This window comes from Mandrillus leucophaeus, unplaced genomic scaffold (assembly GCF_000951045.1).
Source record: "Mandrillus leucophaeus isolate KB7577 unplaced genomic scaffold, Mleu.le_1.0 Scaffold106, whole genome shotgun sequence".
Taxonomy (NCBI): Eukaryota; Metazoa; Chordata; class Mammalia; order Primates; family Cercopithecidae; genus Mandrillus; species Mandrillus leucophaeus.
In genome coordinates, this window is record NW_012098765.1 from 1,342,290 (window position 1) to 1,352,254 (window position 9,965).

At 52.6% G+C, this 9,965-nt stretch overlaps 1 protein-coding gene across 2 annotated transcripts in view; it reads right to left on the reverse strand.

Moving 5' to 3' along the window:
- The window catches only part of CEACAM5 (carcinoembryonic antigen-related cell adhesion molecule 5), an 18,150-nt gene extending 11,128 nt beyond the window's left edge, over positions 1 to 7,022 (reverse strand). For both annotated transcript variants that reach the window (XM_011983233.1, XM_011983224.1), the window contains exons 1-3: positions 6,811 to 7,022; positions 5,562 to 5,921; positions 338 to 616 (exon numbers count right to left, since the gene is read on the reverse strand). In XM_011983233.1, coding sequence (XP_011838623.1) covers positions 338 to 616; positions 5,562 to 5,921; positions 6,811 to 6,874 — 703 coding nt within the window. In that variant the 5' untranslated portion in view covers positions 6,875 to 7,022. The remainder of the gene's footprint in view (positions 1 to 337; positions 617 to 5,561; positions 5,922 to 6,810) is intronic.
- Positions 7,023 to 9,965: the final 2,943 nt, after the last annotated feature.

Here is a 9,965-nt window from a genome sequence, read left to right on the forward strand (position 1 = left end):
TGGAAGGACCACGGTGTCCCTCTAAGCTGAGTCACAACCCTAAAGTCTCAACCAAACCCCTCTTGTATCTACTGAGCCTGAGTCTGAGACATTCACCTGTTTCTCCCATCACAGGGTGTGGACCCCGAGCCTCCCAGGACAGGAGCAGCCCCTCCCCTCCTATTCTTGATCAAGACTTGGTCTGCCCAGGTTTTTCTGGGGCAGAAAGTCACAGACAGTCTGGATGTCCAGGGGTGAGGGTCTGTGTACTTGAACCTGAGAGGGACTGAGAGGCCCGGCCTCTGACCCTGTGGATTTGGGCCGGCAGCCTGGGCCAGAGAGGAGCAGAGATACTCACAGAGGACATTCAGGGTGACTGACTCGCTGCGTCTGACACTCACTGGGTTCTGGGTTTCACATTCGTAGGATGTTGTGTCATTTCTTGGAATATTGAATAGAGTGAGGGTCCTGTTGTCACTGGACAGCTCCAGCCTGGGACTGACCGGGAGACTCTGATTGTTTACCCACCACAGGTAGGTTGTGTCCTGAGTCTCAGGTTCACAGGTTAAGGTCACAGCATCCTTGTCCTCCACGGGATTGGAGTTGTTGCTGGAGATGTAGGGCTTGGGCAGCTCCGCTGTGCAGATAACAGAGAGAAGATTGCCCTGTGTGGCACCTTTGATTCCTCCACAGGCATCTTTCAATCACAGTTGGCATCTCCCACCCCTCAGCCCACCTGAGTCCTTAAAAGCCCACGGCAGGTGTGTGTGTCACAAGACAGATACATGATGATCTGAGAGCTCTGAGGCCACCTGCTCTGTGTGGGAGAATCACAGACTTTCTGTGAATTGAGCAGTAGCATTGGGCTGTGGACAGACACAGGACTGGGGGGAGGGTCACAGCTCCTGGTGCCTCTCCTGGTTCCTCCCTGACCAGCTGACTGCCTGGCCCACCTTGGGGTCCTCACCTGGAACGTGCAGGTGCTGAGTCCCTTCCACCTTCAGTCCTGCTTTGTTTCCCTAGGTGTTTTGTTTTCTGCAGCTTCCCTGTCTAGGGACATCCTAGAAATGGATGATGATAGGACTTCCCATTGTCCTTAAACCCTGTAGATATTGTACAGGCTGGCCTGGGACTGGATGTTTCAGCAGAAATAAGACAGGGGACACCAGAGGCAAGCCTGGAGGTCAGCTCAGTCGTCAGGCAGTGGAGGCACAAGGTGGGGCAATTTTCCCCAGGTGTTTGATGATGACTGACTTGAGCCAGTGACCCTAAAGATAGAGTGAAGTCCAGGGAATGATCTAGAAAAGAGTGAGGTGACAGGCAGGAGCTGCCTGGATTTAACAGCAGAACCATATGTATATTCTTTGTCTTTGGTCTTTTTTTTGTTTGTTTATTTTTCAAGATGGAGTCTTGCTGTGTCAGCCAGGCAAGATCTTGGCTCACTGCAACCTCTGCCTCCCGGGTTCAAGCGATTCTCCTGTCTCAGCCTCCCGAGTAGCTGGGACTACAGGCGCCCACCACCATGCCTGGCTAAATTTCGTACTTTTAGTAGAGATTGGGTTTCACCATCTTGGTCAGGCTGGTCTTGAACTTCTGACCTCAGGTGGTCTGCCCACCTCAGCCTCCCAAAAGGCTGGGATTATAGACATGAGCCACTATGCCCAGCCTGTCTTCAGTCTTTAATGTCCCTTCTCCCCTTGCAGAGGGCAGGTGAGGACCTGTGGATCTCTCCATAAATACATGTGGACATTTGCAAATGCAGAACTGACTGGTGGAAAAGGGAAAGCATGAACTGCTGGAAATCTGGCCCTCAAGGACCATGTGTGTTTGACAGTTATGAGATAGAACTTTGAGAAGAAATTTTGCAATTATTTTCTCCCATTTGACATTATGCTAAATGAAATAAGCCACTCACAGAGCAGATACTGTAGGATTCCACTTATATGAGGTCCCTAGAGTAGCCACACTCGTGGAATCAGAGAGTAGAATGGTGGTTATCAGGGCCTGGGAGGTGGGGGAATGGAGAGTTGTTCATGGCTCTGCAGTTTCAGTTACGCAGGATGAGGAGGTGCTAGAGATCTGCTGTTCAGCTGGGTGCCTATAGTTCATACAGATTGAGTATCTCTCATGCATAAGGCTTAGGACTTATGTTTTGGATTTTTGACTGTTTTTGAGTTTTGAAAATATTTGCAGTATACTTACCAGTTTAGCATCCCAAATCTGAAAATACAGAATCCAAAGTGCTCCAGTGAGCTTTTCCTTTCCTTTCCTTTCCTTTCCTTTCCTTTCCTTTCCTTTCCTTTCCTTTCCATTCCATTTCTCTCCCTCGCCCCCTTTTTTAAAATTTGAGATGGAGTCTCACTCTGTTGCCAGGCTGGAGTGCAGTGGCACAATCTCAGCTCACTGCAACCTCCACCTCCTGGGTTCAAGCTATTCTCCTGCCTCAGCCTCCCAAGTAGCTGAGACTACAGGCACGCACCACCACACCCAGATAATTTTTGTATTTTTAGTAGAGATGGGATTTTATCATGTTGGCCAGGATGGTCTTGATCTCTTGACTTCATGATCCTCCTGCCTCGGCCTCCCAAAGTGCTGGGATTACAGGCGTGAGCCACCACTCCCAGCCTCCAGTGAGCATTTCTTTTGAGCATCATGTCAGTGGTCAAAAAATGTTGGATTGTGGAGCATTTCAGATTTTGGATTTTTGGATTTGGGATACTCAACCTGTAATACTATAATTTGCCCTTAAAAATTTGTCAGTAGTTTTGATCTCATGTTATTTTCTGACTATAGTTAAAAAAAATGAAAGACATTTGGGGGAAACATTAAATTTTTTCCAGAAGTAGAAATTGTTGTTAATGGCCTAAAGATCTAAGATCAGTTGCTGGAAGTAGTACTTCTCTTGATATTATACGAAGGTTTAGGTCTGCTCTCAATTCCAGTGGGATCACATTATGCTCAAAGGCAGATGCTGAAGATGGTTTGAAATCAGTGACTCCCTGAGTAGAGAGAAGGGTATGAGTCCTGTTAGGAGGACAGAACCGGTCAGAGAGGAAGTCTTAGGTGTGTCAATTACATAAAGGGAGAAATGATGCCAAATTAGGAGAAGCGATGTGTGTTATGTTAGTAAGTTTAGAAAGCGCTCCCTGCCCCTGGTTCCTGTGCAGAGTTAGGCAAAAAGAGGAGAAGCCCCAAATCAGGCATGTGAAAGATTTTCTTCCTCTCCTATCAACCTCAGAAAGTGCAACTAGAGTTTAAGTTTGTATAACGGGGCAGAGTCTAAGTGAGACGCCAGTGGCTGGTGCACTTCTCAGTCCAAGGGACCCCACCTTATGACAATGGCATCATCACGAGGACACAGGTATATGTAGAATGGACAGCAAACCCATCAGACAGCACCTGCTTGGCCAGCTGCACCTGGGGGAGGCCCCAGGATCCACTGGAGGATGTGAGCCCCACACCAGGATGAAGATGGAGTAGGTAGTGAAATGGGTGGAATAAGCATGTGGGCTTTGGGGACTGCAGACCTGTCCTTCTGCCTCTGACCTCCTGGTGAGTCAGTGTAGGAAGTGGATGGAGGAGTTGCTCATCCTTGTCCTGCTGCCTGTTCTGTGTGTTGGCCTCATGGAGGTAAAGAGCCCTGGGCGGGGACACAGCGGAAGCTCATTCTCCTGGTGACCTGTTGACATTGGCTTGTGATGGAGCCTGGCAGGAGCGGCTGCTCCAGCTGATTTCTGTGCCTTCCCTATTGCCTGGGAAGTGGGCCAGGCCACAGTGTGAGCGGGAAGAAAACAGGACAGCCAGCCTTGTTCGAGGGAGTGTCTGGGGAAGGCCTAAGAGTGGAGGGAGATGTTCAGGGATAGGCATCTCAGCTGGAATGAAGAGGGAGGAGCACGGAGGAACAGGAGACAGTCAGAAATGCCCATGGCAATGAGACATGCGGGGTATAGTGACCTCAGAGACCCCAGGAGTAGGAGTCCCTTGGCTGTCCCGACCAGGACCAGGGAGCCTTGAAAACCCTCCCATGGCCAAGGAACCCCAGAGTCACATGAGATAGGATTACTTTCAGGACAGGGGGTCAGAGGAATGGTACATGGATCTTAGCCCCTGACGGACAGGGAACCGGCCAGAACTTCCTAGGATTCTGCATCCAGGATCCAGTCTCTATAGAGATTATGGATCATTCCTTCATTCATTCTCTCCTTCATGAGAGAGCTACTGAGCAAGAGTGTGTCTCACTTTGGGCCTGTGTTGGCGCAGGGGTGTGAGTGTGGAGAGAAAGCGAAATCCTTTCCTTTATCCTCCCATGGGAGTGACACTGCCTCGGGAAGCACAGGATTTCAGGTCCAGTGAGGGGGCTGTGGATCTAAGGGAGAGGCCTGGACAATCCTGGCACTGACCCTGACAGTTGAGGTGATTTAGTTCTAGAGTAAAACTGATTAGCTCTCCATTCACCTCTCACTCTCCGGACCAGAAGCTCCACTTCTCAGCTGTGGATGCACAAGACAAAAGGAAGCAGACCCATGACTAGTCTCAGGTCTGCAAATGCCTGACAACAAACAGCCCCACCCACCCCGGGTTGAGGAGAGGAGGGGGCTCTGGCTGCAGACAGACCTCGTATGTCTCTAATCTGCTGTCTACGGCCTGTGTGACCCTTGTTCGTGACTGTCTCCCTGTGCCTCAATTTCCTTTCAATAAGTAGGATAAGTGTTATTTGGCTGTGAGATTGTTTGTGAATTAACCTCAAAATATTGACGATCACTTGATCTCAGCTCTGCACAGAGGAACTGCCCAAATGAAGAGCATTTATGTTGATTTGCCTCCAAGAGAGAGGGCCCTGGGCCTGATCCCTGGTGGACAAGGAGCTGCCGGGAGCATCTTCTCTCCTCTGTTCCTCCTTCTGAGGACACTGAACTTCCCATGGAGTCACCTATGTCCCCAGGGCAATGGACTGATGCCCTAGTAACCTTGTCTATCTATCCTCCCCACATTGAGTCTCAAGTAAAGGACAAGGCTCTGTCCTTGCCCAGATGAGACTCTGGTGACAGGGAACAGGTGTGGCCAGAAACTCCAATTCTGCATCCAGAATCCAGCTCCAGGAGCCATGGCCCTTGGACAGCTGGTAAGTCCTTGCTCCCAATCAGCCCTGCCCAGGAGGCCACAACCTAGCCCTGGCACAGGCTCCCCTGGGTCACCTGGAGTCAGGAGCCCTGGGGCTGAGCTTCTCTGTGAAGATTCCAGGAAGTCCTTCAGGCCAGGCCCTGATCCGGTTCTCCAGGGTCTTTCTCAGGGTCAGGTTTATGGGGAAGGCATGGGGTGCTAGGCTGAGACTGACCTCCCCCTGCTGAGTCCCCTCATCAGACTGTCCTTCCTCTGCAGTGAGTGTCCGCAGGATCTGGATGCCAGAAAGGAATTCTGATCTGTTGAAGTTTGTCTCTTCTGTGTGTGTCCTGCACTAAATGTCCAAACCCTAACACGGCACGTAATACAGAGGGGGCACAGGCACAGCCCAGGCCTGAGAATCCCGTATGTGGGAAGTAGAACTGAACCCCAACACCCAGAGGTCATGGGGAATCACTCACGGTATACCCGGAAGCGGCCAGTTGCTTCTTCATTCACAAGATCTTCCTTTATGGCTTGTAGGGTGATGGATCCTGTGTCATTCTGGGTGACGTTCTGGATCAGCAGGGATGCATTGAAGTATATTGTCTCTCGACCGCTGTGTGCGGGCCCTAGGGTAATTTGTTTAATTCCTATTACATATGATCCAATTCGACGGCTGGCATCCACTCTTTCTCCCTTGTACCAGATGTAGCCAAAAAGATTATGGGGCAGATTGTGGGCAAGTAGAAGAACCTCCTTCCCCTCTGCGACATTGAACGGCCTGGATTCAATAGTGAGCTGGGCAGTGGTGGGCGGGTTCCAGAAGGTTAGAAGTGAGGCTAAGAGAGAGGAGAGAGCATCGGTCAATATTGGGACCTATGCATTAGGGTGGAAAAACGGGGCCCTGGGTCCTGAGCAGGTCTCTTCATCCCCCAGCCCCGGAGTGAGTGAGTGAGTGTGTGTGTATATGTGTGTCCTGCTGGGTCAAGGTCAGCAGCATGACTCCTATTTCCTTAGCACCTCCAACCTTGGCATTTCCCTCTGTGGAATGCTGCTCCCCAGGGGTCTGCGCGACTGCCTCCCCACTGGCCTCAGGTCCTGCTCACATCGGGGCATTCTTGGGAGACTCCGTCCCTGACACCTCCTCTAGAGACCCTGGTTCTTTTCTTTCTGACCTTTCCCTGCTCTGTTCCCACCAGTGCTCTTGTCAACACCTGACCTCACATTCTAGATCTCTTTGCCTGTCTGCCTTCCTCCCCATGAGAGCATGAGCTTCATGAGGGCAGGGACTTGTGTGATCTTGCGTGCACCTCAGTGCCTGGGACAGGCTGCAGACTCCTGTGATGAGCTCAAGAGCCTTCTCAGGGCCCTCAACGGCCTGGGGTTTATTTTCCAATGTCTGCGGTAGGCGGGTGAGGACAATGTTTCATGCCCTGGTTATGTTTTTATTTAAAGTGTCATCTGATGCAGTTATTACGACTTTTAAAAATGTAGTGGCCAGTGACAATTAACTAGGAAAATAGAACGCTTGAGATTTTCCTGCCCTGTTCCAATTCCAGTTCAATTTTATTTTTCTGGTGTGACTCCTGTCCCTCTCTGATGTCCTCTTCCCTATTCAGGCTCCAACAGGAGCCCTCTGTCCGTCTCAGAGCCCTGTCCTCCCCAGGAGACCCCAGCCAGTCTCTGTGCCGCCTCCTCCCACCCTCTCCCAGGTTGTCCTCCCCTCACCTGTGAGCAGGAGCTTCTGCCAGGGGATGCACCGTCTGTGAAGAGAGGCTGAGGGAGACCCCATGGTCTCTGCTGTCTGCTCTGTCCTCTTCTGTAGAGAAGATCCTGAGTTCTAGGAACGCTCTTGTCAGGGCGGCTGTGACTGCCTGGTCTGCTGTCCTTCCTCCGTCTGTCCTGAGTCTCCTCCTACAGCAGGAGTACTTCTCGGCATCATGTGGGTCATGGGTGTGGTCTCTATTCAGGTGTCCTCTGTCCCCTCCCCTCTCATTTCTGCCTCTTTTGTCCCTCCTCCTTTTTCCCTTTTATTTTCAGTTCCCCAGACAAAGCTTTTTGGCAAGGTGGATGGACTCCCGTCCCCTGGGAGGACAACCTGCCTTCCCCAGTGCTGAACTCTACTGTGTTCTGGCCTTGGGTCTGTCACACCAGGGGGATTATTTTCCTTTGTCACAGAGAAACCCAGCTGGGCCCCGGGTCTCCCCACGCTCTCCAGTGCTCTGGGAAGGTGGGATGATGTTCAGTAGGAAGGTGACGGAGGTGGCTCTGGGAGATAGAAAAGGGCTCACTGGGTGGTGACTGGGGAGGGACCAACCCTCTGTCTCTAGTACCACCAGCCCGGTCTCTGACCCAGGGATGGAGACCCAGGCCCAGAGGTCTCAGGAGTCCCCAGCTCCGGCGTGTGGAGAGGGAGGTGTCTTGTGTGTCCTGGAAAGAGAGGACTGTGGTGGAGGGAGGTGGGTGGCTCTGAGCTCTGCTGTCCTTGGGGAAGACTCCAGGGGGACCCTCCCTCTCCGTGTCTGTGGGCTGAGCTGTGGCTTAGGGCCTGTCCGTGTTCTCCCTGACTGTCCTGGGTGGTCTCCGTCCTCTGCGAGGCTGACTGTCCTGTGGTCACCCCACGTTCCCCGTGGTGGTACCAGGAGGGAGTTGGGAGTTGCACAGGGACCCCTGGCAGAACATGGTACTCATAGAACCCAGAAAGGTACGAGGGAGAGATCAGAAGGGTCTGTTGGAGCAAGGGATGGAAACCAGGCTCCACCTACACTTCCTTAGCAAAGCCAGGTTCCTGTCCAGGGGAATCCATTTTCTGAGTGTTGTCTGTCTGCGATGTCGCCCCCGGAGGGCAAAACGAGACCTGCGGCCTTGTCTGGAACTGCCCTAGGGATGCTGACCAGGGTCCACGTGGTGTGAGCTGACCCTGAACCCTGGATTAGGCTGCAGGGTCGGGGCGGCCCAGGTTCTATTCCATGCAGGCCTCTGTCCTCCCTTCTGAAGCTCCAGGAGTTGAGGACTCGTCCCTGGGGCAGCCGTGGGCACTTGCTGGCCTCCTCCCGAGCTGGTGCCAGTGCTCCTGTGTCCACAAGGAACAGACTCTGACTTCCGGGGGCCACACGGAGGTGATATGCTTCTTTTTAGATATCTCCCACACATTTAACCAGTATTTATTGAGCATCTGTCTCATGTCAGGCACTGGACTGGGCCCTGGGATTCCACAGAGAGCAGGACAGGCGTGGACCCTGCATCCACAGAGTTTTCCTGTAACAGGGAAGCAGGCGCTCAGTGAACTTCGTGGGGCTGAGGAGTTAATGGTAATGAGAGAAGGGCTGTGAGATGACAGCATTGGGGGCGTCGGAGCCTGTGAGAGACTGAGCTGTCCTGGACATCACAGGGAGCTGCCCTGGGAAATGCCCTTTCAGCTGAGCCTTGGGAAGAAGGGGGTGTCGGGGACAGGAGCTGCCTGCAGAGGGAGCGGCCTCAGGTGGGCGGCCGCCGGGCTGCAGGGAGGAGCTGACAGAATCTGTGTAGGGAGCTCGGAGGGCGAGGAGGACGTGGGCCGAGGTGACCCTGATGAGGGTGGACCCTGCTGGGCTGTGGGACCGGTTGAAGGAGGTCAGCAGCCTCTGGGGAGGCTCCAGGTTGGGAGGAACTCTGCCGCCCTCTGGTGGACAGGGAGGGAAGTGGGGACAGCAGCGACCCCAGACCAGGCTGTTTTACTCAACACTGATCTGTAGACGTTGAACACGGGTCATGCACATGTTATACCAAAGTGCCACCACGTTTCAGCTTGGTGAGCCCCAGTCTCTGTGGCCCCAAGTATACTGTCCTTCCTGTTTCACAATCAGATGTCCCTAAATGCAGATTTTTGTCACCTTTTGTGACTTTGTTTTTGTCTCCAGGAGGCTGCACTGTGCATGCCCCCAGGGGCAGTGATGTCTGGGGCTGAGCGCTGTGCGGGGATCTGGGAGTAGAAGATTGTATTAGTCTGTCCACGCATTGCTATAAAGAAATACCTGAGACTGGGTAATTTATAAAGAAAAGTGGTTTAATTTGCTCATCATTCTGCAGTTGTACAGGAAGCATAGTGGCTTCTGCTCCTGGGGAGGCCTCAGGAAACTTACAATCATTCTGAACGGTGAAGGGGAAATAGGAACGTCTTACATGGCAGAGCATGAGTAAGAGAGAGAGAGAGAGAGGGGAGAGGTGCTACACATTTTTAAACAACCAGATCATGTGAAACCTCTATCACAGAAACAGTGTCAAAGCAGAAAATCCACCCACATGATCCAATCACTTCTCACAAGGCCCCACCTCCAACACTGGGGTTTACAATTTGACATGAGATTTGGGCGGGGACATAGATCCAAATCATATTAGAGAGGGAAGGGCATGAGGGGAAGGTGAATGTCAGGGGAGCAGAGAGGAGCAGGGGCAAGTCAATCTCACTTCTTATTCCCTGGGGACCAGAACAGGGGATCCCGACTCTGGGGGCACAGCACCACACACTCTCTGTGTCCCTGCATCAGGGGAGGTGAGAGTTTGTTCCCTGTTCATGGGACCTGGCCTCACCTGCTGAGATGTCTTCACACTTACAGTCCCACCCTGGGCTGCAGCCACAGACTGGCCTGTGTCCTCCTCTCCTCTCCTGCCCATTCCTGGGTTTTCCTTCCTGCGCCATCTTCTCCAATCTGTGGCTTCATCTGCCCCTGTTCCAGGCAGCTACCCCTGGATCTTTGCCCTGTCACCATATCTGGGCTCACTGGCCTCTGCCATTTGTTCTGAGCCATGAGCCCTGAGCCCTGTGAGCCAGGAAGGGTGAAGCTGGGGCAGGGTGGGCGCTGTCCAAGGTGCTGCCCTCTCTGGATAGCCTGAGTAAGGGACCC